Raw genomic sequence first — 22,165 nt, forward strand, 5'->3', positions numbered from 1 at the left:
AAAACGTTTTTTGAGTTTTTAAATAATAAAATAAATCCTCGAAAATACTGCTGCTAAATAATTCTGAAGGCTCCAAATGGACAAAAATTGACTTTATTTCAATGCATCCAATTCACATGCACTCTCACACACATGCTGACAAGCACTTGCACTGATTAACAACAGCTGCTACTGCAGTTTATAGTAGGGAGGCCACTGTGCATGTGTGTGAAGTTCAAAGGCACTGACGGGATGTTTTAAACCTTTTTCCTGAAGTCACACTGGGCCAATTCAGAAGCCACTGGTCTCCTAGTCAACATGAAACACAGTGTAGTTCCCTCTCACACACTCCTGAACAATCACCTCTCCAGTCTTGTAGCCCCATGGGTTGTTAAATACCTGCTTCTGAGGGAGAACACATTTCACGAAGCCTCGGCTTGCAACTCTGATGGTTGAGGGGAATGATTTTGGCTTGCATGACCACAGACGTTATTTGTGTCATTATATTAAAACTGCTGCAGCTGGGTTTCAATATCTGACAACAACCCATTAACTTACAGTACTTTTTACTGTAAGTTACAGTACTGTTTTTAGCACTACGCTTCTTAGTGATAGCTGTGCACATACTGTAACACAAGACCAAAATGCTGTCGGTTACATATCAATTTGGAATTTGTCTTCTGGCTTCTTTGGTATACAGTAGGATATCTTGATCACCACTGATTTGTTCCATCTACTATATTACTTCAGCCACTGACTTGGGTCAGTGCTATTAACATTCCCACAACCACAGTGGCAGAGACCCAAATATTTGTGCTTTTTAAGCCAAATCATTCTGCATCATTCTTCTGTTACTCCAATTATGGAAAGAACTGGTCAACACTTACTGTTCTGGGGGGTGGCAGGTCGGGAAGGTTCTTTTGTGGGACGGGGACACGTTTTGCTGCTTTTCCATTGAGCAGGGCATCTAATCTGTCATCTTGGTAACACAAGCAGAGAGTGGAAGGTCAGTATATACCAGGCATTTTGCATTTAAATTCATTTCCATAGCATACCAGAACATTTCAGGATAAATGAATAGCTGTCATCTTGCAAGTATAAATTCCACATATCCAGCTATCTCGGTTAAATATTAATGCAGTGGTATCCCCAACTAACACAATGATATAATCTTCATATCTATATCTATATATATATAGATATATATATAGCTTTTCAAACCTTGCAGTCAACCTGTTCATAACTGGGCTTTGAAAGTGCAAATTTACTTGTTTGTTCCTGCTGAAAGCCATGTTCTGTTAAACTAATCCATGGGTTCCAAAACTGTGAGCTGAGGCAAGTGAAAAATAAACATGCAAGAGTTTGCTGATGCTATCATGTTCACATCATTTGTGTAAGATTCAAAATATTTCCTTTAACAAAGTTAATTATTGATAAAAATGGTATGATGTAGGGCATGAGTTAATATTTTGCCTCTGAACGGGCATGCTAGAAAGAGTGTTGGCTATGTTAGCTATGCTAGCATTTAGCATGCAGATACGGAGTGATAACATCATATACAGTATGATAACAAACCTCTACACTGTCTTAAACCAAACTCCCCCAAATGTTAAAATACTAACAATGGTATGGCCACTTGTGGTGTCAAGCATTAAGTCATAATTTTGTCTTTTTTTTTCTTTGTTTTATCATGCTAACCTAAACCATTTAGGATAATATCAGTAGGTCATTTTGATTCATGCATTTATCTTTCTTCTAATATTGTAAGATCTTTACCTTACCATATAAACCATCTTAAGGCAACTGTTTTTGTGAATTGGGGGTGTATATTGTGGCGAGCTCAGACAAGGAGGAGACGTAGGTATCGTTTGGTCTTGCTTCCCGTGAGCTAGCCAGGGAGCACAGCCGTTTATTAACATTTGCAGAAGAACACTGCCGCTAGCTAACTGCTCAGCGCAGCAACAACAACAGCAACACCCACAGCGCCCTCTGACAGAAGGACACACCGTCGCAGCGAGAGGGCGTCACCCGTCACTATGGCAACATAAACAAACATAACTGTACAAACAGAACCCCGAACAGCCCTGACCCGCTACAATATTTAATATTAATATGAGGCCTAATGAGCGTGACAAAATGGCACAGCAATTTTCTCTTTAAGATCTTCTTCAGTGTCTTATATTTTTTTGGTCTCAAATGGGACCTTCAGAGAACATCCTTAAGCCAACTAGAGTTCATATATGTGTTATAAAAAGTCCCTGTCTGTACCTTTGCTCTATACCTTTTTGTATCATTACAAGAATAGAAACACGCTGATATGAACTGCAGCAAAAGCACTGCATTACCACAGGCTGCACGTGTACTATCACGTACACGTAAGATAATTGAACCCACCTGAGGGGTCAGTCGTCCCCGACGACCCCATTACCCCACACGAAGTCCTGCAAATGTCCAGGTGCCTTCTTTTGGCGCACTGGCCGGTCACGACCGGCGGGGGAAAAGTCACTCGGGTCAGAACATGGGGTGCCACCATCATCCCCTGCCCCGGCGTCTGCCGGAGCGAGCGGTCGGTACGGTGAGAGCCTGTCCCGGTGCAACACCACCATGCGCCCCGGCCCCGGCATGCGGATACGGTACACCACGTCTGTTAGCCGCTCCACGACCTCCGCCGGCCCTTGCCAGTGACTGCAGAGTTTGGGGGACACTCCTCTCTTGCGAACTGGGCAGTACACCCAAACCTTGTCGCCAGGCATGAAAACCCCCCCTCGGCACTTGGTGTCGTAGGCTCTTTTCTGTCGTACTTCGGCGCTGGCCTGGGCCTGGCGGGTGTAGTCATGAACCACCTGCAGCCGCTCCCTCAGCCTCCAGTAGTAGTCCATCTCTGGCCCACCATCAATCTGTGGCTCGGGGGGGGGGACCCGAACACCAGATCCACAGGCGTCCAGAGCTCCCGTCCAAACATCAGAGCGGCAGGTGTGCACTGGCTGGACTCCTGCACCGCAGTCCGATACGACCAAAGGACCAGGGGCAGATGTCGGTCCCAATCCCGCTGGTGGCGGCTGGTGAGAATGGCGAGCTGGGTGGCCAGCGTGCGGTTGAAGCGCTCAACCAAGCCATCGCTTTGTAGGTGGAGCGGTGTGGTTCTCGTCTTCTCCACCCCCAGTCGCCAGCAGATCTCCCCGAAGACCTTCGATTCGAAGTTACGCCCCTGGTCACTGTGGAGCTCAGCCGGGACCCCAAATCGGGTGAACATCTCCTCCACCAGCTTCTCGGCCGTCGTCGTTGCACTCTGGTCCGGCACCGCGTAGGCCTCTGGCCACTTCGTGAAATAGTCCATAGCCACCAACACATACCGGTTCCCTGACTCTGTGACGGGGAAAGGCCCTAGGACGTCCACTCCCACTCTTTCCATTGGGGCCCCCACCAAGTACTGCTGAAGGGGGCAGTGGAGCGTTGAGTTGGGCCCTTTTGTGCCGTGCAGGTGTCACAGCAGTGCACATGAAGTTCCACATCCCGTCGACAGCCAGGCCAGTAGAACCGTCCCCTGAGGCGGCGGAGAGTTTTGGCGTTCCCATAGTGTCCTGCCCCCACCGAGCCGTGGACCAGCTCAAGCACCTGCGACCGCAGCGACCGAGGCACCAACAGCTGCAGGAGATCTCTGCCCTGACCGGGGGTCTCCAGATTGTTGTGCTGGGAGTAGTAGGCCTTCACCTCGGGCTCCTGTCCCGACACCCCCGTCCAGGCGGGGCGTTGCGCCGCCTCCAGCCAGGCTCCCACCTGAACCAACGTCGCGTCAGCCTCCTGCTCCCGCTTCAGCTGCTGCGTTGTCAATGGGAGCCACCCCCCTCCTCCAGCCGTGGCCTGAGCAGTAGCCACCCCCAGCATCTCCTGGGTCCGCTCCTCCTGTCGCAGGCAGTAGCGGCACTCGACGGCTACGCAGGGCCGTCTGGAGAGGGCATCAGCGTTGCCATGCTGTCGACCTGGCTGATGCTGGATCTCGAAGTCATAGCCCTGAAGGACCTCCAGCCAGCGGGCCACCTGCCCTTCTGGGTGTTTGAAGTTCAGGAGCCAAGTCAGAGATGCATGGTCAGTGCGCAGGAGGAACCGGCAGCCGTGCAGATATGGCTGGAAGTGCCGCACCGCTAGCACTACGGCCAGCAGCTCCCGCCGGGTCACGCAGTAGTTCCTCTCGGCTCGCCCCAAGGCACAACTGAAGTACGTCACCACCCGTTCTCCAGCCTCGTCCTGCTGGGAAAGGACCGCCCCGACCCCTACATTGCTAGCATCAGTGTCCACAATGAAAGGTTGCTGGGCGTTGGGGTAGGCCAGGACTGGGGCTCTGGTGAGGGCCTCCTTCAGCTGTGCAAAAGCCGCAGCACAGGTATCCCCCCAGCCAAACAGCTGTCCCTTGTCAGTCAGGTGGTGGAGGGGGCTGGCCATTGTTGCGAACCCTTTGATGAACCGACGGTAGTAGGAGGCTAGGCCCAGGAAACTCCGCAGTTCTTGGACGTTCGAGGGAGTCGGCCAGTCCCGGACCGCAGCCACTTTTGTGGGGTCAATGGCGACACCTCGAGCGCTGATCACATGGCCCAAGAACGTGGTCTCTCTCGCCAACAGCCGGCATTTTGCGGGGTTGAGCCGCAGCCCAGCTCATCGGATGGCACTCAGGACCTCGCTCACGTGAGACAGTGCACTGTCGAAGTCGCCACCGTGCACAAACAGGTCATCCAGGTACACAACACATCGGCTACGAGGGATATCCACGAGCACCCTCTCCATCAGCCTCTCAAACGTCGCTGGCGCATTGCAGAGCCCAAATGGCATGACCCTGAACTGCCACAGCCCCTGTCCAATGGTGAATGCAGTCTTAGGCTTTGCGTCAGGGGCTAGCTCCACCTGCTAGTAACCGTTGCGTAGGTCGAGGGAGCTGAACCAACTGGAGCCGGCAACGTAATCTAGGGCCTCGTCGATCCGCGGCAGCGGGTACGAGTCCTTCTTGGTGACTGCATTGAGACGGCGAAAGTCCACGCAGAACCTCGGGCTGCCATCCTTCTTCCCCACCAGGACCACAGGTGCCGCCCATGGGCTATTGGACGGCTCGATCACCCCAGCCGCAGCCATCTCATGGATCTTCTCTTTCTCTACCTGCCGTTTTGAGAGGGGCAGCCGGTGTGGGCGCAGACGGATGGGCTGAGCAGAGCCGGTGTCGATGGTGTGCTGGACCAGACTCGTCTGCCTACAGTCTTTGTCACTGGTGGCAAAGATGTCCACGTTCTCGTCCAGGAGGCACCTCAGGAGGCCTACGCTACTGCACTGCCAAAGGTCATCAACAGCCTCGATGGTCTCGGTCGAAGGAGGTTTGTCAGGCTGAGAGGCTGAGGCTGAGGCGAGTGGAGATGACCCGGAGCCACCGGCATCTAAAATCTGCTGAGCGGCAGCTGCCCGACGCCTGTCTCATCTGGTCCCCGTTCCCTGCTTTTGGCCGCGCTGGAGAGCAAAAGTCTCTGCGCCAAGAGTGATAGCCAGCTTCACGGTGTCGACGCAGGCCCCCCAGCGGCTCAGCAGATCCAGGCCAATGATGCACTGGTCTTGAATGTCGGCGAGCCAGAAGTCGTGCACCAGCTCTAGATCCTTCACTCGGATCCGCAATGGTTTATTCCCCCGCATAACAGTTTTCTCCCCCGTCACTGTCATCAGCTGGGTGTCTGTGGGCAACCAACCCTTCACCAGTGGCCCGGATGTTTCAGGGAGCACGCCAGGTCGTATCAGGGAAATGGTAGACCCTTTGTCCACCAGGGCCTGGCATGGCTGGTCCTCAACACAGCAGCTCAGGTAGAGTCCCTTGAGGTGCCCAACTCGGCCCACCACTGTGCATCGTCCTTGGAGGGGGGCAGGAAGCTGGAGCGGTGGTCCCCTCACTACACCGCTCCCTCCTTGTTTCCCTGAGGCTGCGTAGTTCTGGTCTTCGGGGATGGTGCTGGGCAGTCATGCGCCACGTGGCCAGGCTCATCGTACCGGTAGCAGCGGTCGGTCAGTCAACGAGGACGCCTCCGGGGCACCGAGGGTTGCAGCTGGGACATCTCGGCGACCTCCCCCTCCCCGTCGCAGTCTGTGGCTCTGATTTGGGGGTAGTTTGGGGGGGAGGGGGGCACCTGCTGGTTAGGTCGTGAGGTGAGCACCGGCTCCGCCCTTTCAGCCTCAAGGAGCGCCTCACGGAGGGTCTGAGGCATGGCCAGGCGGACGTGTTGGCGTAGTCGCTCGGGGAAAAGTCCTTGCAGAAAAGCATGCAGGCTAATCTCCTCACGGGCTGCTGCTGGAAACTCCGGGTAGCCACGACGAGCATACAGCAACACGTCTGCTGCAAAGGTGCCCAGGCTCTCCTCCGGTCGACGGCTCCAGTTGGTTAGCTGCTCTCTTCTCTGATCAGTGGAGTGCCGGTGCCTGAATCGCCTCTCGAGTGCCGTAGTGAGGGCCTGGAGCTCATGCTGCTCTGCCGGGGCTAGGTCAAGGAGTATCTGCAGTGCATCTCCCTCTAATGCTAGTGCTAGGTGTGTAGCAGTCTCCTCTTCGCTCCAGCCACTATGTCTGGCGGCCAGCCGCACTTGTGAGAGGTAGGGCTCTAGCGGGGTTAGCCCGTTGTATTTCGGTACCTTAACTGGCGTGGTAGGCATAACTGCTCGCGGCTGGGGGCTCGGCGTGTGGGTCGACAGAGGTAGCCCATGAAGCATTGCCCTAGCATCTGTCGCGACGGGCCGCCGCCGCGGTGCGCTCGCGCCATCCGGACCCATCCGGGGACTTACATGGCCGCTCACATCCTCTCTCTTCAATCGCCGGTTTCCCAAGCGGGGAATGTTCTCCTCGACAGCTTGCTCCAGCCTCTGAATGTCTCTCTCCATTACGGCGAGGGTGAGCTATCCCACTTCTGACACCAATGTGGCGAGCTCAGACAAGGAGGAGACGGAGGTATCGTTTAGTCTTTAGTCACTATGGCAACATAAACAAACATAACTGTACAAACAGAACCCCGAACAGCCCTGACCCGCTACAATATTTAATATTAATATGAGGCCTAATGAGCGTGACAAAATGGCACAGCAATTTTCTCTTTAAGATCTTCTTCAGTGTCTTATATTTTTTTGGTCTCAAATGGGACCTTCAGAGAACATCCTTAAGCCAACTAGAGTTCATATATGTGTTATAAAAAGTCCCTGTCTGTACCTTTGCTCTATACCTTTTTGTATCATTACAAGAATAGAAACACGCTGATATGAACTGCAGCAAAAGCACTGCATTACCACAGGCTGCACGTGTACTATCACGTACACGTAAGATAATTGAACCAGGCTGCCTGTTGTTTTATGAGCAATGCTTTACAGTAAAAGAAAAGGTAAATAAATAAATAATGTAGCTCATCCTATTTTAACAAACAAAGTTCACTCCGAGTGTATTTCATCCCCCCCTCACATGAGTTTCTGTGGTAGACAGCGTGTGGCTTTGTAAGCATCGCTGCTGAAAATATGTGTTAACTCTAGTGCTCATTCAAACCACATTCTTTATCACTGTCCAAACAAAACAGGTCAGTCTCAGATGTTGAGGCTCTGCAAAGAAACAGACAGGAAATGGTGGGCGAGTGCTGAGGAGCTGAAGGGGCCACAGCTTGCAGCGGCTTATCATGTCTGTTCAGTTGAAAGTAAACTGAGCATGAGATGGAAATAGTGTAACAACTATGCGCCATCTGACCTTCATGGATAAACGCAAAATTACACTAAAAGCCCTTTTTTTAAAAAGAAGGAAAAAAAAGGTGCTTTCTTTGTTTCATATTCAGAAAAATTTACTCTGAAATGAAGTCATCATAACAGGATTATGTAAGTACAGTAGGTAATTTGTAAGCAATATGAATATTAGCTACACTAACGATATATAATACAGACATGACGAGCTTTTGCCAGAAACCTTTTATGTTTAGATTGGCGACCTGTTCTGTCGTTTATCCTGATAAAAAATAAGCGGAAGAGAATGGATAGATGGATGGATGGAATAATCCAAGAATAGATGGATGAAACCTAAAGAATGACAAGGAAATGTGAAAATGTGACATTCAACTCTGTGAGGTTGCAAACTTTGCCTTGATCTAAATTTGTTCGCATGCAAAAAATCTACCTAGTTTACCATCTTAGTCAGCAGTTCTTTGGTTTTTACTGGCATGCAACACCGTGTACTGCTGATGCAATGCCAATGAATGGTGGGTGAGTTTGGTAGGTATGTGGTCGGAAAACAAAGAATAAGATTAACTGAAACAGATGCCACCAATTATGAGAATTGATATTCATTCTTTTTTCAAAGTATTGAGCTTTATGTCAAATAGATTTTTACACCTGTTAGTATAGTAATTTTTTTTAAAAAAAAGAACCTGCTGGAAAAGTCAGCAGTGGCTAATAATTATTGGGATTATTGAGCACAAACTTTTATGAAAGATTTCAGTTTTGTATGTGACATTTGTCTTAATTAGTTGAGCTTGACTCAAACATTGTTATAAAACTATGTCAGTAATTCCGTGTTAAGCCTTTCGTTTATTAGCCCTAATTTTCAACAGAATAACATCTTTAAATATTATTGTTTGAAGCCTGTATTTTTTAGGCGTATACGAGACAATTCAGCACAAAGAGTCTGTGTATGTGTGAAGTTGTAAAATTAGTAATTTGTGGGTGTTTTCTTGTGCTAATCCAAATGTATGCAGTTGTTTTTTGACAGCTGACGATGCCTTATTGACGTAAAATTTTTGCATTGTGGATTACAGTTCAGTGCAGTGAAGGATCAGTTTGTTCCATAATCCAGTTTGCACAGTGCTTAATTGAACAAACCAGAAATCGAGAGCACAAGAGATTTACATTGTACATAAGATATTTGAGTGGACATAACAGTTTTTATCAACCAAAATTTATTTAACTAATTTGTTATCTATTAACTCATATTACTGTTATATTATTCTTTCACTTTCCTGGTTCACTGTGTACAGAATTTTGTAATACAATATGGTAAAGTAAGCCAAACAGCCTGGTAAGACTATGAAGTCATTAAAAAATGATGGTGCTAATACGCAGATCAGTCTGAACAGTGATATAAGCAATTTTGGACAGATGCGGCCAAGGCAAAATGGGATTGAATATCTGCTTTAATATATTTTAGGCGAGTGTTGATGATTTATTTATGCACAAAGAGAAAATGTACACCTCAACAATTGAGTTTCAATGTACAAGCTGGAATGTGGAACAAACCGGTGCTTCGGTGCGCTTAACAGTTTACACGTTTTCATTCAATCTGCCATCAAACATTTACATTTGCATTTCTTATTATACAATTTCCGAAGCTATACTTACATATACATACAAAAACCACTAAGTCATTTTCAAAGTTCAAAGAGCAACATTTAAAACTCACACCTTTACCATTTTTTTCTTTTCCCGGAACGACTTTGTTCATGTAGATATACTCCTCATCAGCACCTGTAAACAGAGACAGCAGAAGGTGATTAACTGCTGACAGCAGTGCACTTTTGCATAGATGTTTTTGCTCTGTGGTTAGCTACCACAAACACCTTTATTGAATTTAAGCAAACCTTACAAAACAACAAACACAAATGCCAAGAAAATATGAGCTTATGCACAGGTATTTTTGTCTTTTTTACTGTTTAACGCTTGCTTTGAATTCCCAAAGTTGATTTTTTTGATTTGGTTGAATATATTCACAGTGTGACTTAACTGCAAACGATAACACGGAAAGAATGCATATTTTGCTTTCCCTTGAGACAGCTGATGGGAAAATCTGATTCCACCTTGGTGCAAAACAAACTTCCATCGTGCTTGTCAAAAAGAAGTCCAGGATAAAAGGGAAACTTCACCCAAACAAGTAGTCCATTGTGCACATAGATAGGTCCACTATTCACACCCACTCTTACCGTGGCAAGCATTCATCAGGCATTAGTCAGAGTACTCCTTGCCTGCACAGATACAGCACTGTGTCACGTCTGTAGCGGAAGTTTTACATTGCTTTTTAATATACAAGGCAACTCCTGAACTTAATCCACCTGTTCATAACAATCATGTATTCACAAAAACTTTGCAAAAGTGATCCATTTTCTGTTTCTTTTGCATGGTTAGAGGAGCTGATCATAACCAGACTAAGGAACTAAAGGATGAACTTGACTTCACTTGCACTCAACTCTTCAGGCAAAAAGTGGAGATGATGAAACCTTCTTACATACATCAATGCTAGAGTCAGCGAGGAAAGGACTACAGCTGGAGTCATGTCACTCTCAACATGGTGGAGTAATTACAAGCTGGTGAGGACATCGCCATAACATTGCCACACAAACAGTCTGAAGAAAGGCCTTTTCTTGAACAATAAACACAGAGGTTGTGGCTACGAAGGCTCCATTTGGTTACTGTAACCTGTTATGGGAATTTGTTCCGGAGCTGCAGCACAGTTTTTCACTGGAATTAAATATTTTAGCTGACTTAGATTAGAGGAAATCAAACAAAACTCTAACCTTGGGTGATACTGCGGAGAAGGGCTTCTCCTTTGAAATAGATATCATGAGGTGAAACCAAACAGCAGCAGCATAAAATGATGTTTTGCCTGTACAGTGAAAACAGATTTTCGGGGAACAAAGTTGAAATGCTATTTATAAATTGCTGCTCAGAGGAAGTGAGCATCCCCAGAGGATAAATGCAGCTTCGGAAAAATGATACAGCTTGGAGCCAGAAGAGGAAGTACGGAGAGACGAGTCCAAGACCTGAACATGGAAAAGCTTGACTGCTGGTGTGTGTTAGTGAACAGTGTGAGAGCTCTCTGAGAAAAACAGGGCGAAAGAGAGTTGACTTTTAAAATCCAGAAGTGAGAAGGTGACAGCAAATGACAAAAATGGCAAAGAATCGGGGTCATTACAAAAACCAACCAAACAAACAAACAAAAAGTCATTATCATATTTGTGTCAAACTATTTTTGAGGTAGCGGTAGCATGTCATTAATTAGTTGCTTCAAAGATTAAGTAGCAGGCATAGAGCACCATAAATCACATCAGCCCACCAGCAGTTGCAAGAAAAAAAACTCACCTGAAGCTGTTTAAAAAGTTAACAAGTTAAGTTTTAGCTTGATTATAAACTGAAAATTGTAAAAAATTGCATGAAGCAAATAATTTTGCAACAGAGGGAGGAATGTAGTAAAGAAAAAAAGAGCAATCCTGCAGGCACAATGTGGCTTTAGCTACCAAAATTGAGATTAAGTGATGTTTTTGCAAAGCTTGCAGGGATATGATTATGAAAGGTTAGTAAGAGCTCAAAATAACAAAATAAAACCAGAGTAGGTGGTTTAATAACTTCTCCTAGGCCAGTTTCACTTAAGTGTGGGAAATGCAGGGAATGACCACATGTTACATAAGATACTTTGTTGAATGGCAGATTAACTGCCAGCCGGTCCATGCAGCTTTTGAATGAATTGAAACATTTGTGGTTAACCTTCAACCAGTGTTACAGTTTTGGATGCAAAAATCAAGAGAACAGTTTAAAGGTTTGTGACAAATTCTTCTACTGAAATTAACTTTTTTTTTTTTAAAAAAAAGAAAAACCTAATAATGCACCAAACAACAAAACAAAACACTGCAACATTGTTGTAAGTGGATTTATGCATACTAATAGGCCAACTAGAAACACTTCCACAGCAACTTTAAAGTGAACCTTTCATACTTTTTAATTATTTCCTTTCACACACTTATGGTACAAAGAACATACACCCTCTATCAAGTTTTAACATAAAATCTAGACCCTAACATCAGGTCTTAAAATGAGCTAAATATAAGCTCAGATGAATAATAAAACATGACACATCAAAGTGTGTCATTATTTATTTACTATAAGAAAAACTAAACCAAATTGCTGAAGCAGTGTGTGAAAAACTAAGCACATCCCATAATTTAATATGTTGTAGAACCACCAATAATGACGTGCTTATCAGTCTTTCACATCATTAAAGAGGAATTTTGAACTTCTCTTCTTTAAAACACTGGTTCACTTCATTGAGGTTTCCAGGCATACATTTATGCACAGCTCTCTTACTTTGACTGCATCATTGCAACACTTTGATTCTTTTCTTTTTCAGTCATTCTGTTGTAGATTTACTCTTGTCCTTGGAATAATTTTTCTATTTCATGATCCAATTTCAGGCAAGCTGGTCGTACAGGTGGCCTCGCACTGGACTCTAGAATACTTTGGTGTACAGAGCTCATGGTTGATCCAGTGATGCAAGGTTCACAGGTCTTATGGCTGGAAAATCAACCTGAATCATTAACGTCCACCACCGTGCTTGACACTTGGTAATTATGACCTTGACATTAGGCGTTTGTGCTGATATGCTGGGTTTGATTTTTCCAACCGTGGTGCTGTGCACAATGGCCAAACGTATTCACTTTGGTCTTGTCTGTCTAAAGGACATTGTTTCAGAAGTCTTGTGGTTTGTTCAGATGCAACTTTGCAAACCGAAGCCATGCTGTCATGATCTTTTTAGAGAGAAGAGGCTTTCTCTTGGCAACTATTCCAAAGAAGCCATACTTGTACAGTCTTTTTCTATTTGTACTGTCAAACTTTAACATTAACCATGCTAACTGAGGTCTGTAGAGTTTCTAGGGTTTTTTGTAGAATTTTATTACCTTGGGGTCCGACCACTAAAATGCCAAAACTTGATAAAAGTGCTCACACTTGCAGATAATCAGTTAATTAAAGTGTCTTTGATTAATAACACCTTGCTGCTACTTAATTCCTATCAAAGCAGTTAGGCTGTGCTTAGCTGTTTTAATGTGTTTTGGCTTATTTTTGTTAAAGATAATTACACAGTGTGATATATATGATGATTTTAGTTCATCTAGAGTTTGATCTAATTTTAGAACTTTAGTTTTACCAACACTGCACATCTACAGTTGCTCATGGTAGTGTTAAACATGACTAAATGTAACCACGGTTAGACTTGTTTAGGTCATTTCTCACTTCAAATGTTACATGTAACATGTTTGCAGTAATTCTACTCTGCAGTTTGCTGTGAGTCAGCTAATTCTGCGGTTATTTAGACTTCACAGTATATCTAACCTCCCAATTACATACTGGGAAGAATAATTTTCTCTTCCTCTCATGAAATTTTCCTAAGGAAGTTATTATATTGTAGTTCAGTAACTGTATGTCTATGACTTGTTTGCACGCTTTCACTTCCGATTTGTTATTTTTTTTAATCAAACATATCAAACCGATTTAAACTTTCCCCATAAAATATCCATGAAAATCAGTTCCTGAATAAATATGAAGTGAGAATTTGGTCATGCGGTTTCAGATTTGTATTTCTGTCTTCATCTGCTTTAAGTTTGAAGTTGTTTGGGCCGACATGTTAGAATATAGACAGATGTTATTTTATTATTACCACTCACAGTTTTCTGACTTGTCTGGCACGTATAAGTTAAACTCTAAGCAAGTAGGACAGTTTTTAAAAAAACTGTAGCTGGTTGCCTTGACCATGTCTACAAGCCTGAATGCACTGAGTTACAGCCGTGTGATTGGCTGATTAGATATTGCCATTAACAAGTAGAAATTGTGTACCTAATGAAGTCGCTGTTGAGTGTATATCAACTGTACTTTGAAAAGACGGGTGAATAATGGTCCACTGTTTCTGAAAAAGTGCTCTTACCAGTCGAAGCTCTGTAGGACTGGAGGAGATCAGACAGCAAACCCTTCTGGACGGTGGCGTTCCCACTCAGCGTCTCCTTGTCCAAGATGACCAAGAAGCGGTGGAGCTCCATCAGGAGCTGGTCCAGCACTGGAAGCACAGACAGACAAGAGGGGCTCAGATTTACAGTGGTATAAAAATTCCTTTAAATTTTATTACACTTTTCTTGGCAAGAAAATATTTAGAAGCATTAAGACAATGGCTTAAAACCAGGACTGTCAAAGTTCCCATCATCAAGAAAAGCAAGAGTCATGAGGGAAAACAAAGCCTGTAATCTTTCCAGACAGCCATTATCAGAATATTGTGCTTTAATTTATGGCAGAGAACTTGTTCAACTTAGGGATTTGTCTTTTAACACTGATTTCAGTTCTTAGTTTAGCAGCTATTCCTTTCCCACTGACTTCCTTTTGTTCCTCAAGTTGTTTGCTGGTTGCCAGCATTTTGCATGGGAGAGACTCCTCTGAGGTTTTTCACTGGCAACAGCTGATAACCACTCAGACTTCATTTCTCATTCTCATTCCTCTCATCGAGCGGTTATTGACAGTTGCAAGTCCGTTTGAGGTTGTTTTGGGAGTTTAGCTAAAGGTCAAGCTCAGAGTAGGGAGGAGCCTAGGCTGGTGTTGGCGGGGCCAGTGTGTCTGGGTGCAGCCCACACACATCCTTCAGGGGTCAGCGCTGAGCTCAGAGTCCTCTCTGCTGTGTGGGGAGCTCTTTGTGTTTTCCTTCACTGTCTCTTGGCCTCATGAATAGGCCCCTTGCTACAGTGGGCCTCAGTGTGTGAGCACTTCAAGAGAAGAGACGGGGGAGGAAATAAAGAAGAAAGACCTTTTTTTAAAGAGAAGGTGGGGCAGGTAGTGGTGGTTGGGGGATAGAGATGCGTAATTATTCCTGACTTTTTTTTTTTGAAGAACTGCATATTTTCTGTTAATTTTCTAAAAAATGATGAATTAATCTATTTTACATGAATTGCAAGCACATATAGCTTTATTAAGTAGGAGCATATTCTGATGTTTGACCATCAAATTCATCCGCTCCTCTGAGCTGACTGTTGGCCCAATGGCTGATGAAAAATGATGATTAGCCAATCAGTGCCAGAGGCGGGATTAACACTACTTTTAAGTTGCTTTGAAGATGTGGACTAACATTAGAGTTGTGTGATACTTATTTACTTGGTATCAAGCTGGCAGCATGTCAGTACATTGCCAATACAGATATTATATTATTAATTTCCAAAGTATAGATCCCATTGTGCTAGAATCAGTCTGATACCAATTGGTATCAATACCATCGATATTTGGATCGATCCGCCCACCTCTACATTAAGCACTCCTGAGGCATGGGTACTAAATAATAATGGACGAACACACTGAGCTGTTTTGACTTTGCACTGCCCCACTCTTAAAATAAGATAAGATTCAAGTTGATACATGGGTATTGTGACTGGTAAGGGAAAATCAAATCTTCTTCCTCAGGAATCCGTTCGAGTGGACATAATGTTAGACTAAAAATGGAAACTGAGTTTTCAAGTTGGCACTCCTGCCTGGTACCCAAGGGCAGACTTTAAAATTGTCATGAAACTGAATCTATTCTTTCCTGTTCATGGACATAAACAGTACTTCTCCAAACTGAAAGGGAAACAAAATTTGCCTCAGGAGGCAGGAAGTGGCAGAAGAACAGTTCTAATCCCACACAGGACCACTGTGGCTTTCCTTGGTATTAATTTTACACTTGAAGATGACCTTACATTCATCATTTAACATACAATTTCACTCACATCTAATACCGTTCAACAAGGATCATGTGTTAAAATACAGTATATATATATATATATATATATATATATATATATATATATATATATATGTGTGTGTGTGTGTGTGTGTGTGTGTGTGTGTGTGTGTGTTGCAGGTGAGAAACATCATTCCAACTGAAATAGATTTGCTTTCATTAAGACTGGCCCGTACATTAACAGATACACACTGCTGTAAATGAAAAACTGTAAGAAAAAAACGAAAACAAAACCACCAATATTGTGTCAAAATCATCTGACCCTACTTAAAACCTCAACTCTGCCCCACATAAAATGACAGTAAGTTGCCTTTTTTGTTGTTTATTCTCTATTAAAACTGTCAGCTCTCATTTTTTAATAGTTCCTTCCGTCTCAAACTGATTACTTAGTGGTATGTGTCAGCAATCTATTGAGTGCAATCATTCCCTCTGCTCTGTTTGCTACTCTCCCATACATGGCTAAACTTTTGAAAAAGGGGGGAACATTTTGCAGCGTAAGGTATCAGGCCCGGGTAAGTTTTGCCTTTCGGAAACGGCAAGAAGCTTTCCAAAAGCTACAGCACGCTAGGTTGTTTTTTGATGACTCTAACTCAAGCTGAGTCAACTTCTGCTGAGAGGCACCATGGAAAACATCACTGTATTGGACACATATAGATACACACATACACTGCTCTTTGTCTCAAAGCATTAGAGAAATGATTTAAACCACAGTCATTACAATTTTCAGTGTTTAGCTACTGATGTATGCCTGGTGAATATGAATCTAAGCATTTTTCCTGCTCCTTCTCCTTGTGTGTTTGCAGAGAGTGACTCAGATGGCCTTTTGGATTGGGGACCCTGGGAAACAAAGTCAGCTGACAGGACAGGGAGGTCTGCAGCAGCCTGTCTCTGTGGGTTTTGGGTTGGCCAGACGCCCACTAAACATCCAGTTAGGGTCCGCAGCCTCCACAGTATAAACAATTCACTTCTGCAGAATAGCCAAAAGGAATCTGAATCAGAGAGACTACTACTACAGTGATTTGTAACTGCTGCAGTTAAAACAGAGTAAACAGGGTACATAAGAATGAACTTGCTTTGCTTGAATTAAAACTTTCCAAACACCTACGCGGTGTGATCTTGGATTTTCTCTTCCCCCTGCCTGATTTTGGAGTTCCAGATTTGTGTTATGAACACAGTACATGACCATTTTTTGTCTGACTTCTCCCACACTACGCTTATCAAACACTTTACTGTGTTTGATAAGCACTCTTGTGCATTGTCAGGCAAATATGTATCTATTTGCAGTGACGGTAAAGTTTCATAAAAGGTTTCCTGCAATCGTTGGCTAAAGCTTTTTACATTATCCTGACTGTCAATAAAGAAGGTTTATTTTTTTATTTTAAAGCAAATATTAACAAAAAATATCTTCCTTTTTTAACGAGCCATCCAAAATTATGAATCGTTTTGCTGTATGTGCAGTTATGCCCATGTTTTTTTTCTTTTAGACAGCCACTGTGAACTGGTCTTAACCTTTCGTCTTCTGGTTAGGCAGGTTTCCCAAAGTTTAACTAAAGATAAACAAACAAAACACTGAGACAATATAGTGTCTCTGCTCTGCAACAACTACCTAAAATGTTAGTTTAGCTTGTTAGAAATAGAAAAAAGCACAAGCTTAGGTTCCACTTAAAAAGGACTTTTTGTTTCAGAAGTCTGGCAGATTGAGGAAGCTTGAGGTCCTGCATCAACTCTGGCATTTAATTTTCTTAAATTAACAAAGCACACGTGGAATCTCATTTTAGCTGCTTTGAGGCTAAATCGAGTTGTTGATGCATTTTTCACATACACTTAGAGGATTAGGCTTAGAAAATATGCTGTGCTAATGTAATTTGACAAGAATCTAATTGGCCTTGCCTTCAAGTGTGGTCTCAAAACAGCAAGAGGGACCTGCAAGAGTAATGAGTGCTTCAAGCAAGACTCCAATCCAAAGGAGAGGTCAGCATTTTGCTTGAATGTTGAACAGTCACATGTGTTCAAACATTCTTTTGCCATCTCTTTCTTTTCTTTTTTCAAATGTGTGTTTTCTCCTCTCTTTTTCTCGTATCCAAATCAAACTCGCCCCGTTTAAAAGTTTCTTTTCATCTGTACATCATCTCCCTCCCATCTGCCCTACTTTTAAAACAACTCTTAGCATACCAATTTATGCTCCAGGAAATATCCTGGGCTCCACTGATGCAATATTTGTGCTGCTTCCAAGCATGTTTATGATGACTTTGATCAGCGGTGAATAATATCATCAGTGGCGGAGAGTTAAAGAAAACATAAACAAGTCGAAATGTGAAATTATCATTTTTGCTTCAGATTGATGATGCAACAGAGGCTGTTTCAGTGCAACCCGGGTATTCCTGCTTGTTCAGCTTGGAGCTGCTGGTAAAGGTCTGTTTGGGACACTTCCTTTAGTCTCTGAATCACAGTCATATTTTTGGGATGTGGTGCAGATGTTGAAAATAGTTGCAAATGTGCTTGCTTTGCTTTTCTCGAGTCTAAAATGTGCTATTGGACTTTTATATAACAGATTCTGACTGTGAAGATCTTTCCTTATATCTGCTCATTTATGCACCTGTTTAACTCAAGTACGGTTGTGAAAAAACAAACAAACTACACCATGTGTGAAAAATAACTGTACCTTTGCTGCATCAACAGGAAGGCACAGCAGTAGGGTCAGTAGCAGCCTGCTAGAGTGCTAAATGCACTTGAGTAATTGATCATTTGATTAATTGAAGTTTGCTATATAAGCACAGGCAGAGCAGGTTATTGGAAGGTTGGTGGTTGGAGCTGTTTGCTCCATGCTGCATGCCAAAGTATCCTTGGGCAAGATGTTAATCTAAAGTTGCTCTCCAATGCTTCCTTTGGAGTGTGAATCTGTCTGAATGTTAGACAGAATGCACTTAAGCATAGAAAAAAAGATATTTTATGAATTGCTGTGAATGGATAACTTTGTATATAAGTGTTGTGTAACTTTGAGTGCTCAGGTAGAGACGAAAAGCACTACATAAAAACCAGTCCATCTACCATCCGCAGGACTGGACATCCCAGCAAAATTAGTCCAAGGTCAGACCAAGATATGTTCAAAGGAACTAGAAAAAAACCCAAATTCACTCTCAGTCAGCAGGATAAAGTTCATAACAGTGCATTAGAAGAAGACTGAACAAGTAGACACCAGAAAGTTGTTGCTGTTTATCTGGATGTAGCGTGTTGAGTGGGAGAAACGTTTCATCGCTCATCCCAGTGACTTCTTCAGTCTAAGCTGAACAAGTACGGTTTATATTTGCACAGTTGCAACAGACCAAGCATTTCAGCACAAACACCTCATAACAATTGACGAACACTGTGGTGGAGGTGCGATGAGCTTGTTTTGCACCCACAGGACCTACCTTTGCACCCACCTTGCATTCACTGAGTTAACAATGAACTCCTCTGTATACCAAAGTATTCTAGAGTCAAATGTGAGGCCATCTATCCAACAGCTACGACTGGGCTCGAATGACATAATGCAACATGGAAGTGCAATGGCCCACTAAAGGCTACCCTGGCCCAGTTAAAATGTGGCAGGAGCATAAGCGAGGTGTGCACCAACAAATACGCACAGACTTTAATGAACTGAAGCAATGCTGGAAAGAAGAGTGAGGCACATTCCTCCTCAAGATGCGAGAGACTGATAGCATCACACAGAAAAGGGCTCAAGTTCAACAGTGTAATATGTCATGTGTTGTTTTTCATTTGAGTTTGTATTTACTAGACTACAGAATGTTCTGATGCATAAAACCTTAGAAGTGAAAGAGGGTGCGCTTTCTTTTTTCCACATGAGTCTACATCCATCTCACCCAGCGTTTACTCATCCATTTACCACAGCATTAGATTTGAAATCCAGAGGTGTATCTTCTTTATCTGATTTGTTTTTAAGATTACAACATATTTAGCAGAAAGAAGAGTCTCACCACAGCAGGTGTGACCGTTTCTCCCGACATATTTTATGACTCACACTCACACTATCTACTCACACCACTAGCACTTTATATAGCCTCTGTAGAAACTATCTACACCCTCACTTATCTTAACTGCACTACTGTATAGCTCTGTGTAAATAATCATTCTGTACATTCGATAATCTTTAATCCTACAACTGTTTACAACTTGCATAGTTCCCATTTCTGTATAGCTGTATATCTCAGATTCTGTAAAGTTATTTATTTCATATTCTGTATAGTTTTTCATATTTATATCCTGTTCATAGCCTGTACATAGCTTGTACTCACTACAGCTTGTACATACTTATAGTTATAGAATATTCACAACATACTTCATACCGTGTACATCATAACATACCATAATAGACCCATTTCTGTAATATACTCACATATCTATATTATTGCTAATATATATTGTAATATATCTATATCACTAAAGCACTTCTGGATGGATGCAAAAAGCATTTCGTTGCCCTGTACCTGTGCATGTGCAATGACAATAAAGTTGAATTCTAATTCTAATTCTAATTCACTATGCACTCTACTAATGACATGTCACACAAAACACCAGAGATAAAACTGATTAAAAATAAAATAAATCCATGTTCAACAAGTTCAGTAAGCCAAACTGTGATTTCTTGCTTGTTACTGGAATGAACGATCACTCAACCAATCAAGACTTGATCTCTATGAATTGGTAAACACAAACAGCAAAGAAGTTCAAGCCATGACAAACATGAATATATGACATTAAATATTATAGATATGAAAAAGAGCTTATAAACTTACATAAATCCATTTTAGAGGATCGCTCTATTTTGGAAAAATCTAGTAAAAACTAATTTGCATGAAATGACACCAAATGCCGGCTCGATGATCTGATTAGCCTTGTGACTGACACTTACAGAGCTACGACTCCCAAAAGGGAAGTGGTGGCAAGAAGGAGAATTGGAACCAGTAGCCAAAGTCACAGTAAAAACGTTTGGACTGTAATGTGCTTTTCGCCCTGTCACACACTTAAAAGTGCTTCTGCTCCAGTAGACACGAAAAAACGACTGAAGCAGAGCTGATTTGTATCAGGCGAAAAATGTGCACAACTGGAAAAAAAAAAAACCAAAAAACCAAAGAGCTGCATGTGATTGATTTGTTCCAGGCTGCTCTTTCTTTGGTGAGAGTGGCAGATAATTCACTGATGAATAAAGGATCAAACAACAATTTGATTGGTGTTTCATCCAAATTGGCAGGTGCACGTTTTTTTCTATGTGAAACATGCTGGGTTCAGCTGTTGGACAGAGACTGCGACCGACATGGCTGGATTAATCCAAGCTGTGTTGTGGTGTTATTTCCATAGAAACCACAGAAGAGAAAAAAGTAGTTGACTTGATGAATTCAGAAAAAAAGGGGGCTGTAAATGTCTGATAGCAACACTGAAGGACAAAGAGAGAAATGAAAAGTTGTATTAACAAATCAGTGCCAACCTGAGGCACACAAAAATATGACTGGTGATACCGTACAGCCTTACTAGCCCTCCCTGAGATGCCTAATGGACTAGCACATGATAAATAAATGCATTTTTGGAACGTACAACCTTTTATTCACTCTTAGCTGTCACCTTGTCCCATGAAAAAGATGCGTTAAGTATTCCCCAGGTTAAAAGCAAGCCATCACAGGTCTATGCAGCGTACCATTATGCCAAAATGCCTTTGAATTTCAGCATAAAGACAATGTACAAAGAACAAACCTCACCTCTGAGAGCAAATATTGTGTTTTATCTGGACCATATATCTAAAAACGGGACGCCGAAAGAACACAAAAAGTCTTTGCACCTACATATAGTCACAACATAATAAGAACACACAAAGGAATAGCGAAGATCACAAGTGATTACAAGTTCCTACGTTAGCATGTAGCAGTGTTCAAAAACCACTGAGATGTGGGGTTTTTTGTTTTTTCACATCCTAGTCACTTCCGTCACTGCTCATTGCACGGCGAGGCCATGGAGACCAGTAGTTGTGGGTTTTAATTCTGTGTAATGCCAAGCTAACTACCCAGAAGGACTGACTACAGTAGCACTTTCAGGTCCAAGGACTTGTTTCAAAGTACTGAATGAGATGAAAGCAAAATACAAAAAAAAACAAGCCTATTCATACCGAGCCTTGTTACTACAAGCTGGTCTTGTAGCGACATGTTTTGGTCGTCAGGCTCAACACATTTTGCTACTTGTCGCATATGTAAATTAAAACAATTTGGAAGCGACTGGATTTTGTTCAAAAAGTCTCTGTTTGGCTGTTCATCATCATAATTTCTATGAGACAGTTTTCTTCAGCAATACAAAATATAAATCATGGTTCAATTTAAAGTGCTCCAAAAATAATCTGCAGCAGTCTCACTTTCTGATAAGGTGATAGAGGTTGAGAAAGAGTTTTGCAGAGGAATTGATACAAGTAAGGCTTGAGAGCGTTCAGCAGTCTTATTATAGCCAAGAGCCCAAATAGTCGATTGATTTGAACACTGCAGCATGCTGTTGCACTACACACACACACACTCCTCTCTAAAAAAACAGGAACAGATCAGTGAAATCAGCTCCCAAGTCTTTGATAGAAACAAAAACCTGAAGTCATGACTGCTCACAA

General features: G+C 43.1%; 1 protein-coding gene and 1 long non-coding RNA gene across 6 annotated transcripts in view; one reads left to right on the top strand and one right to left on the bottom strand.

Moving 5' to 3' along the window:
- afap1l2 (actin filament associated protein 1-like 2) overlaps positions 1-22,165 on the bottom strand; it is a 45,825-nt gene that overhangs the window by 18,209 nt on the left and 5,451 nt on the right. For 2 of the 4 annotated variants that reach the window (XM_082543313.1, XM_082543315.1), the window contains exons 2-4: positions 13,702-13,830; positions 9,420-9,482; positions 867-958 (exon numbers count right to left, since the gene is read on the bottom strand). In XM_082543313.1, coding sequence (XP_082399439.1) covers positions 867-958; positions 9,420-9,482; positions 13,702-13,830 — 284 coding nt within the window. The remainder of the gene's footprint in view (positions 1-866; positions 959-9,419; positions 9,483-13,701; positions 13,831-22,165) is intronic. The other 2 variants (XM_082543314.1, XM_082543316.1) reach the window with 1 other exon arrangement.
- Positions 908-16,573, top strand: LOC309712497. Of its 2 annotated transcripts, none has more exons than XR_014278304.1 (3): positions 908-985; positions 10,137-10,318; positions 16,332-16,573. It is a non-coding gene; the product is annotated as an uncharacterized lncRNA (long non-coding RNA). The 2 variants fall into 2 exon arrangements; XR_014278305.1 differs by having other exon boundaries at positions 969-1,314.

This window comes from Aulonocara stuartgranti, assembly GCF_965226115.1.
Source record: "Aulonocara stuartgranti genome assembly, chromosome: 8".
Lineage (NCBI taxonomy): Eukaryota > Metazoa > Chordata > Actinopteri > Cichliformes > Cichlidae > Aulonocara > Aulonocara stuartgranti.